This window comes from Ambystoma mexicanum, chromosome 4p (genome assembly GCF_040938575.1).
Source record: "Ambystoma mexicanum isolate Mex_15411 chromosome 4p, UKY_AmexF1_1, whole genome shotgun sequence".
In the NCBI taxonomy this organism is placed as follows: domain Eukaryota; kingdom Metazoa; phylum Chordata; class Amphibia; order Caudata; family Ambystomatidae; genus Ambystoma; species Ambystoma mexicanum.
Window position 1 is genome coordinate 1162982718 of NC_090927.1, and position 15664 is coordinate 1162998381.

At 43.0% G+C, this 15664-nt stretch overlaps 1 protein-coding gene across 2 annotated transcripts in view; it reads left to right on the forward strand.

Moving 5' to 3' along the window:
• Nucleotides 1-15664, forward strand: part of ESR1 (estrogen receptor 1) — a 2052928-nt gene that overhangs the window by 1888347 nt on the left and 148917 nt on the right. The window contains exon 6 of one of the 2 annotated variants that reach the window (XM_069606778.1): nt 14493-14581. In XM_069606778.1, the coding sequence (XP_069462879.1) occupies nt 14493-14581 (89 nt within the window). Of the gene's footprint in view, nt 1-14492; nt 14627-15664 lie in introns of both variants that reach the window. The other variant, XM_069606777.1, reaches the window with a different exon arrangement.

Below are 15664 nucleotides of genomic sequence, written 5' to 3' on the forward strand. Positions count from 1 at the left end.
AGCAGGGGATTGGCTGAATGTCACTAGCTTGCATTCCATGGGAACCTAAGTGGACCCATCCTCAGAACCTCTTGCTCCCAGTCCTTGGCATTCATTGATGTACGACTGACAAGTCATTTGACAGTGTTCCTGATGATATAACACATTACTGTGGGCACAGTTAACACTTTCATAGGCCTATTGTCACAAACACAAAACCATCTTTGGCCCAAGAATATGTGGCCTTTATACTTGGTTATGAAGTGTGAAGGCATCATGTAGCAAGACAAAGACAACAGATTCAGAATTAAAAAAATAAAATACTTTATTAACTTAAAGGTCAGGATGGAAAAAGGCCTAACCTGCCCTATGCTAAGGTGGGATTTCCCTATCTAAATGAAACTAAGGAAAGTCTGAGTCAAAGAGTTCAACTTAAGAATCTGTCTGTCCTGGATTAAAAAAGATAAATTAAAGAAAACAAAAAAGGTGAGGATGGATAAAAAAAAAGAAAAAAGAATCTGTCTGTCCAAAACCTATACTTGCCCTCACACCTAAACTATACAACGTGTAGGGATGTCAGCAACCAAAAGAAAATGGTGTTCAACACAAGGTTCTGAGCCTCTTCCAGCTTGCAGCTTCCTTTCAGCTCTCTTCCCCAAGTATAAAACAGATCCAGTAAAAAGTCTCAAAATTACCTCTCTTGAGTTCAGGATGATACAGTTTTAACCAATAATTGGGGTTCCCTTCCCCAAGTTTCAAGTAACACAGTTCCAAGCACTAAAGAATCGTGAGACTCCGGTCTCCAGTCAATAAATGTTTCAAATCTCAGGGTTCACTTCCCCAAGACTTAATTTCAGCAGCACAAAAATATCCTTTGTGGTTTTAAAGTTCTTTGTCACTCTTGTGCCTTCTGTTCATAGTTGGTTTTTCATGTACAAATTTTAACTGTGTTGAAAGAAACTTCACCGTTTTAATTAATTGTGCTTCCAATGTAATTATCTGTTATATGCAGTTTTAATGTAATTTGGTATCCAATATACCTTTCTTTGTTTCAATGTTTAAGTTCCATTCACTTTCATGGTTCAGCATACAAGGGTTTTCTTCGGTTTAAAGTTTAATTTAGAATTCAGCATCTAATGGTTTTACTCAAGTTCAGTTTTACTTCTAAACTTAATATGTAACAGTTCTGCTCTTTTGCAAAGTTTTCACTCAGGTCGGCATTCAATAGAGACGGGTTATACTTGTTAAGATTTTCATTCAGTTCGTTATTCAATAGGCATGGTTTGCTGAATAAAAGCATCCATTGGTTTGTTGCGTGACACCTTGAGTGGGGAGGGAATGATTTCCCTTTGTTGAGTGTGGCTTCTCAATAAACCTTGCAAGCGACTGTATGGCTAATGTGGTAAACAGGATGCTCTCCAGCTGCTGATTAAAAACTATTTCTCAATCCACAGCAAGTCTTTGGCTGTCTTGTCCAAAGGCTTTTATTACCTAGCACTATTGAAGTTCACACTTTTGAGTGATATAGCTACATGTTTGCGCAGTACTTCCAAATTAGTATGAGCAGTATAGTATGCAAATTTAACGTTCGAAAGCACGACAGTGACATGAGCTGCTTCTTTTTATCTGTGCACAATGCAGGATCCGATTCACAAACAAATTTTGAACCGGTCGCAAAGTGCAGAAACCACATTTTGACATTGCTACCTGATATGAAATTTGGGCATGGCGGTGATTCACAAACAAAAGGGGCCTGAAACTGCTACCGTAGAAATGTGTGTTCATGCAAAGTGCATGATCAAAAATCAGAGTGTGCATACGTAGTATGGTGCAATTTGTGTACGGAAACATAATTACACCAGAAAACATGACATATATCCTCATAAAACATACAATATTACACACAGTTCATGTCGCCACTGCAGATGTCATGCACTCAGCGCCAACAGACACCATCGAAAGGGCATAGGTAACACTTTCATAGGCCTATTGTCACAAACGCAAAACCATCTTAGAGTAATGAAGCAGTTCACCACTCACAGAAACATGGCCCATATGCACATCCCAACAGAAGATAACAGAAGGCGATGTGTCCCTCAATGACACTCACAGTGCCTCAGCTGCCCCCACAACACATGTTGCCCATCAGCCAGGAACGCCATGTTCATCATCAGCCGGGAACCGTGCATATTGCACTACACGTGTCCAAACAAAAGACAACAGGCCACATCTGCCCCAAGCACACAGCAATTTTGAAAGCTTGATTTTCGGCTCCAAAATGAGGCTCGCCTTTTGGAGCATCTCAACACTTATTTCAAATATGCAATCTAGGGGAGGACCTAGCCAAGGTGACAAATAACCAGCTCTTTGCAATCAATGAAACCATTGACTACATCTCTATCTCTGTACTGTGATTATATGAAGGAACCCACCCACCTGCCCTGCTATTTCATGCTATACCAATGTTTGAATGTGTGTGCGGCTCCCCCATGATTCTTCTTTTGGACATGTCTGGGAAGACGCAGCATCTCCATGTTGGCTAAGTCATTGATCCTGGTCTGACATGTAGTCATGTTGTGTTGGTCATGGATTTTTTACCTGAATTATGTTCCCTGCTCTTCCTTCTCTTAGTTTAGCCCAGATCTGAATATTTGTGTTCCAAAAGGACACAGGACTATCGACTGGCGGCATCAACCTCCATTCTTTTATTTAATATTTCAGGGAGGCGCCCTTTTTGGATTATACAGTGCTGCGCGTCCGGGGTATGGGCGTATCTTCCCATAGCGTTAGTGGATCTGCAGAGTTGGTCCTTTCACCACTTTATTAATCTGGTTTTTCAATGTACCTTATTCTCCAGGTCACACAGACTACGAACCCACATCACATTTTTTATATGTGGAATATCTATGCGCTGAATATTTCAGTGTCACAGTGATCTCTGTGTTAACTGTTAGTAGCTATCTAGCATTATCAAAGAATTAGAAGAATATGTTTTACCGGTTACTTCCCAAGTTTGCTGTCAGTACTTTTAATATTATTAAGTTGCACCCTGGGCAGATGCTGCAGCCAGTCAGCATCCTATGCACTTGGGCTGAGTCTACCTACTGATGCCCCGGTTCTGAAGAAGCCGTGCACTGCTCCTACCTACTACTCAGCCTGCATAGACTGCCCATCCGCCCACCCCTCTCCTGCTTTCTAGCACTGCTCCCCCCAGCTCCTCCAACTCGCAGACCCAACCTAACACCCCATGGACACTTCTCCTCTTCCCCGGTACTGCAACAGTGCACTGAAGCCCGCCCAGTCTAGCTATGGTCATGGAAATTGAACTTGACATGGAGACCAGGCTTGCATTTCCATTGCAGCCATGACAGGCATTTCTTTCAGACACTACAAGGGGCAGGCTCACAGCGGCGTGTTGTTTTAGACAGATGCTAATAGCAATAGAATCCCCGTTTGGGGCTGTACCGTGTGGTAATTTGCCTGGGACCCTCGTTACCAACCCTGGTTACACCCAGGCATGTTAACTCGGGTCCTGTGATGTTACCACTAGTTAGAGCCCCTGAGAAGGGATATTATTAGTCTATCTAGCAGCTTCTATTCCACTTTTCAAGTCATGGCATTGCTGTTTCTGAGGAAAAGGCATGTGTACATAGTTACTACCGCCGCGCACTGTAATGCAATGGCCGTGCGTCACTGGATATGCAGGGCCCCTTATCTCAAAGCTGTCCCCTCTTCTAACCTTTGGCTGAGCAATTCCACACACCTTTATCAAACCATCTACTCAACATTCTGCCCGTAATGGGTGAGCAGTAACGCAGCCAAAAGATTGACCTCCTCTGTATGCAGTGTGCAGGCATCTAAAGTCACCATTCTGCACACGTTGGGGGGCGAGGCAGTGCATTGTCGGATGTTGGTAATGAAATTAGTATGTTATCTAGTGCAACTCAGAACTGGGTTAGAGTGGGCACACTGGAGGGCCCTCTCCTGTTACCTTCCGAGGGGGGTGTGCATGGTGCCTTGCGGTATCCCCCGCCTCATTGAGCATGCACTCCAAGCATTTCATGCCTCATGTATTCTTTGGGGATGCAGTACTTTGCATGAAGGATGCACATGCCTGGATCATTCGGGGTGCCGTACTTAAGGACTCATTTCAAGATGGCGGGGTAACAGTGAAGCTTTGAGTATTTGTTAAATACCACCCAGCTCAGGGGGTTCCATGTCTTAAATTCGCTTCAAAAATGGGCGTGTATACAAAATATTGCAGCAAAAATGCCGTTGTTTTGCCGCCACAATCATGTAAAGGATGCAGGGGACACCCCCGCAGCCCCTGGACCCATTATACCATTTAAGAGGAGCGGGGGGGCACCCCCACAACCTCCGCTCCCCTTAAATGGTATAATGGGGTATACCTTTACCGAGTCAAACCACAGCATTTTTGCCGCAATTTTTTTTACCCGTGACATTTTTGCCGCGATTCTTTTTACCTGCTGCCTTTCAGGGTTGAGTGAAATACCTCTGGCAGAAGTCCCAGGAAATACTGCTGGTGCTATTTCAAAGCAGAGTGGAGGTAGAGCTGTTATATATTTGGAGAATAGTAAGGTCTTCCCTCTCAACACCTTATCCATGTAATGAATGAAAGGGTCAGTGCTGGCCCTTTTCTGTATTAAGCCAATGTACAGTAGTGGTCTACGCAAACTACTCTACAGTATCCATCTGCACCCTCACATTGAAGGTGTGAATGAGTAGTCCAGCATTACCACCCGCCACCAGTGGAAAACTCTGAGTAGGGGGGACTTGCGGAAATACTACTGCCAGAGGCGGACCGCCAGTGGACTGACTCATTTCTCTGTACATGTCAACAGTTGGCAAATTGGTGGTTCCTCCAGCAACGAACCAAAGCTGGGAAACCGCAATCATCAGTTCTCGAGCGCAGATGTGGTTTTGGGTTTTATTATCAATAAGGCTAGTGTGTCTGTTAAAGGCACGTTAATCTTTCCATCTAGGCCTTGTGCAGCACTGGCTCTCTTTTCAAATATTGTGCATTTAAATGGCAGAACATATCCGGTGGGTATGTTTCTGCCTTGACATTTTAGGCATAATTGATTTTAAATCCCAGCTTCAAGACTACATATCAACATTCTTAGAATCTGCGTTTCTGTTTTTACAGGATTCTGAGCATGTAATTAAATTAATTGCACCGGCAAATGCAGTTCAGAGATTGTGTTTGCTTCGTTGGGATTTATTTCAGCGCCTGCGCACCGAGGCTATGAATGAGCAGGATCTTTGAAAATGAATTGAGGTTCCCCGGTTTTTGCAGGGACCTCACTAGAGCCTTCAATAATAGAGAGGACACCCGTGCAGCACAGGAGAGGTGGGGCGTCACCTCATGAAAATGTGCGTTGCCCAGAATTCAAATGTCTGCAGCACCAGGGGTGGACTGAGAACTAAGAGGCCCTGGACATTTTTTTTCAAAGTGGCCCCATTTTGCACATTTTGAGCAAGCCCAACCCTTTTCCTAAGAGAAAATTTGAAAATAAACTACAAAAGAGGCCAAAGTGCAGAGGCCCGCCAGGAAATCTTCAGCGTTCCCTGTAGGTCAGTCCAGCCCTGCGCAGCACACCCAAGTGCACTCTTACAGTTAGGCCATTACGCTTGGGCAGATTTGCACCTTTCATTCCTGCATGCAGTAATTTACCAGATAACTGGTGTACATTCCCACAGCTATCAGTCTCAGGAGGATAGCTCGGGGGCAAAGTGCTCGCCTTGGAAACAAGCAGACACTGAGCAACACAGGTTCCATCCCCGGGTCCTCGCTTAGAAACGTCTCGGTGTAAATGCCTTGTAAACTTCCAGCATTGTTATGTAAAACATTTTGTGCGCCATTTTCCCATGCATTTTTAGCATGGAAATGTATTGTGTACGAAAGTGGATCATAAAACTAATGTCAATTGTTTTTTATAATCCGGAAAAGGACTGTGTTTGATCCTTCTCTGGATTACACTGGAACGGGCGTCAGAAGGTGGCCATTAGAGATGCCAACTGCTTCACCCCCTGTGGGTGTTGCCATGTAGATATTTTAATTCACGCAGTGAGGTGAAGTGCTGCTGCATCCCTTCACTACAGGACAAAAAAGTTTAAAACTTCAGGGAAGATTTTTTTTTTCCAACCTTTACCTCCACCGTGTAAACTGGAGTTTTTTTTATGCGGTATATATTATGTCACCTAATGCGCAGGCGATATTTACCAAATGCGGTATTGCTAAGAATACACCAAACAGTCCCGCAGGCGGTAAAAACAAAGGTATTCAGAAAAACATATTTTTTTATTGCAAAAGTCATAATGGGACCCATAGTGTTACAGTCCTGTCAGCAGTGTTGTTTTCAGTGACAACATTGCACCGACTGCACACATTGACAGGAACAGTGATTTTCAATGATTTTTGCTCTCAGCTGATTTTTTTTTCAGGGTGATCACAGTGCAAATTGCAATACTCCTTATATTCATGATAAAATACATTTCATTTGTTTTCCTTATTCTCACTTAGTCTCTTACATTCCTGGTAGTATTATTTCTAAAAATTGCACAATGGCAATCTGAACAGTTACTCTTGAGCTAGAAAACAGCATGTTCCAAATTTGATCATAATCTACATGATTCTGTACAATAAGCTTCTTCCCAAAACATTTGGCCCTTGTTGCTTCTAATGCAGTGCACTCGATTACCAGGTGCTGTAACATTTCCCTCTGCTCCCTGAGTAAACAGATTCGGCAATCATTTTGCTCTCTTGTTATTAGTCGCCTTCTACATAAGATATCTCTTGTTTCATGCTGATTCAATCTAAATTTTAACATCTTTCGGCAATGTGAGTGCGATGGAGATTTTACCAAATAATCACCTATTACACCATACTTTTTAAGGCCGAAAGTGCTAGAATTAAAATCCCTCTGTTTTGAACATAGTGCTAAGTTGCCAACCCAGTCATATTCATAGATCTTTCTTTTTGCACGATCGGGGTTGGTTAATAGCAACTCAATTGTTACCGCGGCATCAGCTGCTGCATTTAGGGTATAGTGTTGCCACCTTCTCGATAAACCATAATTCGATGTGAGAATGTTTTGAGCTAAGATATTCAAGAAGGATGGTTTCACTAACCCTTCTAATAGTTTTCGCAACAGGGCACATTATTTCCATAATACTTGGGAATGCAGAGAGGCTAAACCTAGTTCGAATCGCAGTAACGCCAAGGGTGTTCCGGGCAACAATGTTAAAACTGCTTTCCAGTATTTTGCTTCCTAAGCATCCCAAAAACAACGGTCTTGCAGAGCAAAGGCCTCGACCCCATACATTAGCATCGGAACTGCCTTCAACCTATAAAAGGTTATAACATGTTTTAATGTAAACTTCCCAAATTTTCTTAGTAGTATCTTTGACTGTGAGATCAATGGTTCTAACTTAGCTTTGATTTCACAGGTTTGGATTTTTAAAGTTTTTTGGTGTTAAATGTGGACTGCCAGATACTTATATCTTGGAACCACTGAAAGTTCAAATTGATGTAAAAACCACCTCAAATTGTGTCTCTTTGAGTTTTTGTGATTAAGATTTGCGATTTGGCGGTGTTCACAATTAAATTGTTGGCAATTGTATACATTTCTAATTGATTCAGCATATTTTGTAACCCACTAGGTGTCTGAGAGAGCAACACTAAATCGTCTGCATATAATAAATAGGCTATCTTTTGGTGACCAATGCGAGGGGCATCAGTAATGCAATTCGTCAAAGCCGGACCCAAATCTAGAATGAAGAAATTGAACAGAAATGACGCAAGGGCAGAGCCCTGCTTCACACCTCTGTGTGTTGCAATCCGGGGAGACATTTTGCCTTCCAAATTTAAATTGACTCGCATGGAGGTATTCATATGTAATTTCATCACCAAATTCACTAAAGATGGAGGACAATGAGGTTGCTTAAGTTTGTCTACAAGTAATGATCTGTCAATCGAGTCAAACGCTGACTTAAAATCAATGAAGACTAAATACAATGGGCTACCACCATCCATTTGTTTTGATTGTATCATAGAAAGGGCCATGATATTGGGGATCGTTCCCATACCTTTTACAAATCCAGACTGGGTCGGATCGTTGAGTTGACTATCAGTCACCCACTTATTGAGCACCTTCAGAATGAGTCTGCAGAATATTTTACTCGGGGCATCTAGCAAGGAAATCGGACGATAGCTCTCTGGTAATTTACGATCGCCTTTTTTATAAATTGCAATTGTGATTGCTTCAGTCCAAGACTTTGGTAGTGTTTGCTGTTGATTAATGGCTGAAAATATTTTAAAGAGAATTGAACCCCATATTTCTAAATGTTTTTTCATTATGAAGTTAGATATACCATCAGGGCCCACCGCTCGTGAGTTACTAGAGGACATGATTAATTGTTTAATCTCGACCAGATCTAATTGCAGATGAGACTTTAGGTCTCCCCGGGGTGATGCCAATGGTTGAGAATTAAGGGGTAGCGCATATAGCTGCTCAAAATGGTTCACCCACTGATGTACATCCACCACTGAAGATTACATATCCATTTGATGATTATTGGTGGCCTGATTGAGTGAGGCCCACATTTTTTTACATGTTTTTCTGCGCTAACGTGGATAACATCTGCTCCCCATCTCTTTGGTATGAGGTTACTCGATGTTCCAAGTGCCAGTTATTATATGTTAAACAAGCTCTTTTGGTGAGGACCGATCGGACGGACAGAGGAACCCTTGCTAACCTTCTTAATTCTGCAAGATGTGCGGTTTTCCTGATGTATAGGGATCTATCAAAAGTGTGCAAGTGAACTCTACCTTTTGAGTCACTAGGTTTTGATTGACTAAAAGCTTGCATTACATCACTATAAATAAGACCCACATTAGTCGTATGCATTTTCATTGGAATCAAGCAGGATTTGATTGAAGTGTATCAAGGCATTCTCCGTCCATCGTAAGCGATTCCCACCGCAATTAGCAACAAAACAACCATTCTTCAGTACCCTCGGCTGATCGACCTCAGATCTTACACCAGATTGCCAATTGGCACAAAGCAGATCATGGTCACTCACCCTTGACGGTGTCACCTGAAACGCTTGCATCTTAGACCATAGTGCAAAGTTCACATATACATAGTCAATTGTGGATGACGAGCTACCTCTAGGCCAGGTTGGTGCTGAGGGAACATCACGATAATGGTTCCATTCAAAACATAAACATTTCTAAATGAGACTAGAAAGTTCCATCGCACCAGTCTCTCACACTGTTGCCCATAATTTTTTGCAAGACAATTCAAGTGCAGATCCCCAGCCAATATTAGGTGGGCGAAGCTTTTCTCTTCATCCACCATGTCCAACAACGCATTCAAGTCTTTAAAAAACAGGTCTGTGGTGATAGCTACAGGATTCCAATATATATTGAGCATCGCATATACGTCCCCATAAATAACATATAGGGGTTTGGGGTTGCCCATACATCTGACGAATACACTGGACCATCTTTCAAAGCTAATACTAGACCCGCAGATGGTCTGCCTACTGCGGACTTTAGGGCAGGAACATGATGGACTTGATGCTCAGCCCAAATTAGAGGTGAAATCAACCATGTTTCTTGGAGGAGGGTTATGTCAAACCTACTTAGCCCGCACTCATCATTGTTCAGGAGGTGCTTGAAGCCTCGAGAATTCCAACTGACCAATGAGAGGGACTGCTGACTTTTAGAGTTACCTAGTTAATTTTGATTAGAATTGCAGTTACAAACACAAGATCCCCCTCCTAGCTCTGATTGTTTGTTGTTCGTATTGGTAGTGGGCAAGGATTTGGTATTAGGTGCACATTCCGTGCTACTTGACGCTAGAGGACTGGGCGTACTATCTGTTTCCTCACTAACTACAAACCCCAGGTCGAACAAGTACCTCTTTGCTTGCCAAACCAAGTTTTGAATTACTCTGGATTGAGTCCAAATACGAACAGCATTTAAGTTCAAATTTGATACAAATTCTACCAGAGTTAGATCAACTGATACAATGTCCTGCAGTGGCGGTACATCTGAAAAAATTGCCAAAACGGCTCTTCGATTTTAATCATACTGGGTACAAGGAGCTGGTATACATTTGAGGATCAAGAAGCATAGTGCCGGTCGAATTTAACTTTTTCAATCACTCTTTTTCTCTTGTTTTCCTACAAATGAGCCAGCGAGAACAGATTCCTTGCCATTCATGTTCAAACCCAAGTTACCTAGTGCATTTTCACCTGGATTGTTCATGTGTTGTCGGCTTCACACAAGCCGTGGAGTTGCTTATGTTCGGGTAATTGTTATCAATAGCAACCAGGGCCGTGCTCAAAGTGGGGGCTACTAAATCAGTGCTTCCATTTCTACTTATATCATTATTGATTGTGAACTTCTTCACACCATTCTTTAATGCATTGGAACCCTTGTTCGACAAGCACTGCACTACAACAGGTGCTCCCACTAATGAAGGGGGAAGATGCTGACCCTGCATATACGCATCCACCGCCTTCCTTATTTCTGCTCTATATCGCATTACCTCCTCTGTACAGGATGTGATAATGGTCTCACTTGCGTTCTGCTAGGTGGTTGTAGTCGTCAACAGTGATCTAGAGGGGCCGACCTGACACTTCAGCTGTGCAACCTCTTTCATCAAGGCATCTAAAGGGGGATACTCATCCACCACCCCTATGCTAAGGGCCTTAATGGGTTCTCTTGGCTTATCTCGATTCATCATCATATATTTCTTTTTAATTGCATCAGAAACATTTACACATGGTTTTCTATTTGCAACTATTGGAGTCAAAATGGATTTCATAAATCGTTTAACAGTAGCTCTCCCAATGCTTTTGGGAGTCGGTTGATATTTTGATAATTTTATCCGTACCTTCTTTTCAACTACATTGCTAAATACTTTCTTTTTTGGATCCTCATCCCCCATTCTCACATCAGTCCCTTTGTCATTGGCACAATTAAAAATTGAATACACCTTTTGAGTAGAAGTAAGCTTCGATGGAAGAGCACACTCAGGTCGCAAATTACATATCAAAAGTGGATTCAGTTCTTCAATTACCGGTACAGCGGGTATTTCATGTATAACAGATTCAAAACAGGGTAAACTACTCCTGTATGCTTGATTAAGGGGTGTGCCTCCCGACGAGTGTGGCACCGTCGGTTGGGGAACCACTAACTGTGTTTGTGTGGCTATTGAACACAAAGATACTTTCCCCCTCCCATCTGATATAGCCCTTAACTCATTGATCTCATATCCTTGTTGCGTGACTTTCTGATTTAAGGAACATAACAAATCTCTTTATGATTGGACAGCCAAATTCAACGCTTGTAGAGAGGTGTTGGACTGAAACAGGACCGGAGCATTCAAATCCACACAAGTGTTAGTCCCACGCGAGTGCATCTCTGGGTAAGTGGAAGTGTTCGTGCCCAGGGTGCACACACATGGGCTAGCTCTCACTGACGCGTTCGATGTAGTTGCCTCATCATCAAAGCTTTGGGATGAGTCTGTAAACATCAAAGGTGTGCTAGACAGATTGTCCAACATACATCTGTCAGAGAATGCTGAAACATTCATATCCAAGTCAATAATGGCAGCATCCCCTGCCGCTTGTGGTAAACTTGGTATGGCAGTGGGAAGAGTCAATCCTTGAGTTAGTGAGTCTAACAGAGCCGTGTCAGAGATAGATGAATCAAGTGGGCGGAAGTTTTGTTGCGCAGTAGCCAGTAATAAAACAGGAGTTGTACCTAATGTTAGGCCGGCAGTATCTAGTGCAGGCCTTGCATTTGAAAGTTCCACACTACAAACACCCCCAGTCATCTGTACCTGAACACTGGCCACAGCCCGCTTTGCTCTGTGGGCTGATAGTGAACCGCTGCAAAACATTCGAATATCCCCATTCACCGTTGTGCCTTTTTTAGCTGGTCCCCGTGCCGGAGTCACACACTCACACTGGACTGGCAAGGCCGTATCATTGCAGATAGCTGTAAGCAATGGAGAATGATCTTTCAGAGACATGCCCAAGGTCGTAGATCTGGTCAGCATAACAGCCAAACCAGATTTGCTCTTCTTTTGATCAAAGAACACGGGGAGACACAGAGGAACCACACCTGTTACTTCGGCTCCTCAGCAACCTTCACACAATGGGGGTGACTCTGCTTGGACTAATACCCTCACACTGCAACAGATATCCTGACTTACAGGCACAATACAAGTGATCAACAACAACTCGTTGTATGTGGCCAAGAAGCGACTGGGATCAAAGGGTCTAGCCCCGCAGTCTCCCGCTGTTCGCTAATCCTGATCACACGAAACTCCCAATAGAGCTGATATGGGTTACTAAGAGTGTCAAATTACGTACAGCTGTACATTACCGACTTATGTAATGCAAGGCGTCATGACAACGCGCTAAATGGGGAGCCACAGCTTTCTCTTCTTACTGTGAACGCCGAAATGCACGCGCTACCAGCGCCTAGCAGCCGCACAACAGCCAGTGGCCTTGCCTCCGAAGAGCTTAACGTCGCAAGGGTGGCTCGGGTTGTAATTTATGCATGGCCAAAGTCACGTGATCAGTCACGTGATGCGGATGATCCCGCCTCTTCCAGGAAGCAGGGGATTCAACAGCAAGAGCTACAGCAAGCTCTCAGTGCTGTTTAAAACAAGATGAAAGCAGGTAAGCGTTCCAGTTAAAATAGAATTCTTCTCCTCAGCACAGTGCATGCCGCTCAGCCTGCTCGAGTTGCAATTTATGCACGGCCCGAAGTCACGTGATCAATCACGTGATGCGGATGATCCCGCCTCCTCCAGGAAGCAGGGGATTCAACAGCAAGAGCTGCAGCAAGCTCACAGTGCTGTTTAAAACAAGATGAACGCAGGTAAGCGTTCCAGTTAAAATAGAATTCTTCTCCTCAGCACAGTGCACTTACTTATATATTTATTTGCTGGGTATTTGTAATGTGCCGTGATGCATGCAAGCTACTCGGAGCGCACTTAAGAAGTGCAATTTACACACAAGTGAAATGCACCAGATTTACAAAGGGAAATAGAAGTGCGAGTGGCCCTATGCCCTAGTCATTCTCAGCTGGCCCTGCTCCTTTACATCACCTCTCCAACCCTCTGGTCCACTCTGTTCCACTCAAACATTGTAACTTGTGACGGATCCCCACAAAGGGGCTGCCTCAACCATATCTAAGGTGTAGGGTGTTCTTCATTTCTGATACTAATGACAGCCTTACTATTAAATAAATACAAGTACACATATTCAAACGCCCCTGGAACCTTGTGTGCCAATTGTATGGAGCCCCTCTACTGCAGGATATTTGAATCATGTGCACTTCAGTCTATGTTTGTGTATCTGGAACATGTCTCTCGTGTAAATGACACATTTGAAGTGGACATGAGTGATGTTTTTATTCTGTGAATCTTCTCCGCCAGTTTCTTCTCTGTAAGTCTGGCTTAGCCGTGCTGGGTCTTCATGCCACTCTTGGCTTTGCCAGTGGCAAAATGGCTTACTGTGGCAATCTCCTTTACTACACTATACGGGGGTATTGGGATGGGGTATAAGTCGGGGAAAGAGTAAAGGGGATACATTGGGGCACTCCCCCTTTAACAAAATATATGAAGAAGGAATGCCACTGTCAACGTTTTTGCACCAGTAACAAAAATCCGGCAGAATCACTTGCCTATTGTTGTGCAAAATCACTTTGCTGTTTCCCAATATCCTTCCCGCGGGGTAATTTCCCGCTACTCTGACAGTGCCTTTGCATGGGTCCTTTATTGCTCTGGGCTATCATGCATATTATATAATATTTGGTCAAAAGGAAGTCCTGACTCGAATCTTCTTTTTTAGCCAAACACACTTCTTTCTTTATAATATTATCTGTCACTTGGTGGAGGTCAGCCCTTTAGAAGCAGTTGGGATGATAGAGGACGTGCACTAATTTCATCAGTTCATTGTGAGGGAATCACTTTTTCGGAGAACAATTTTCCCCGTTGATGAGTTCTTGGTGGTAGAATCTTCTGAGAAATCCTCCATATGTTTGTTCCGTATGTACCTGAGAGAATCTATTCTTCAAATGTCCCCACCCAATTTCCAAGGCTTGTTGACATGTCACTTGGTGACACAAACACCAAACAGAAAGAGAACATGCTAAGTTGACAAAGGAGCACAGAAAAATAAAGGAACACAAATGCTTTCAATCCGAATCCAAGAGATATCATGTAAAAGGTTGATGTGCAACTGGAGAAATGTATCTTCTTCCAAATCATAAAAAAGATGTGTGTAAAAAGACACGTATGTCTTGCTCAACACATTGTCCGTCTCCAGCAGTTTTACAATCTGTTTGTGGATTCCAGCGGTCATTCAGTAATGCAAAAATATAAAGGCGAGAGAGCGGTTGTTGTCATGTAAAGATTGCTCTACGAAATGCTGTAAGTCATTACCTATTTCTCTCCATGCAGGAACCAGGGAAGGTGTGTGGAGGGCTTTGTGGAGATCTTCGACATGCTGGTGGCCACGGCGGCTCGATTTCGCATGATGAAACTTGAGGGTGAGGAATTCATGTGCCTCAAATCCATCATTCTACTCAACTCTGGTGAGCGGCTCTTAACACTGTGGCATGTACAAGAAGGGTTTAACTTGGTGAGGCTAGCTTGATACATTCCTGATCTTTTTTTTTTAAGCTTCCTGTTTTTTTACATTTTGCACTGCGGCCGTGCACACAGAGCACAGCACATTAATACAATGTACTTCATGAATTAATCCCACTGTGATGTCCTCAATTTTCTTGCATGTTTGAAAGGCAGTACACATTGGCAGCTAAATCTCGTTCCCTTCTGATAAGAGATTATATATGTTGATCAAAATTGATTAGATCCATGCCCGCTACATAGAACCTCATTTACAAAAGCTGTAGTTATGTTTAAGTTAATGTGCAATGCAACAATGTGGTGGGTATTAACGCTGCCCATTAGAACATGTGCATTTGTGTTTTGGGTCGCATAACGAATTTGCTTCGTTGCAAGATTAGTATTGTTGTGTTGCTTATCAAAGCACTGAATGGGGGAGTACCATCTTGTTTCCCACACATCACTTTTTAGAAAATCCTTGTTGGATTCCCTGAGCTTCAGAAAGTGGTGCTGATCACCAGCCAATGAACTGCTAACGTTGCCGATGGTCAGCCATTCTCCATTTCACTCCTTAGATTACAAACATATAGCCAAGCGATACTTCTTATGTATTGATCACAGTGTTTTCTGGTGGTGTCAAATGATTCAATTTGTGTGTCCTGTTGTTTCTACAAGTTCCTTTATATTCAGGGGCAGCACAGAATGCTTTTATCGTACACGTGATGCTTGGAAAGTGTGTTGACGGTACCGTACATTTCACCGAACCCAAATTCACCTTATCAGAAGTCTTTGAATTTTTTTTCTTCTAATTGGTAAGTTAAGTGGGTACATTTTAAAACAGAGATGGGGTGGCGTAAGGAGATAGGATATGGTAGGGGGGAAGTGGAAAGGGAGTGCAAGGGGTCTCGTCCCGCATAATAAAAAAAACATTCAAAGACATTTTTTTCCAGGATTTCACCTTTAGGTGAAGTGGATTTGGTGAAATCACGGACATCCGTGTGTTG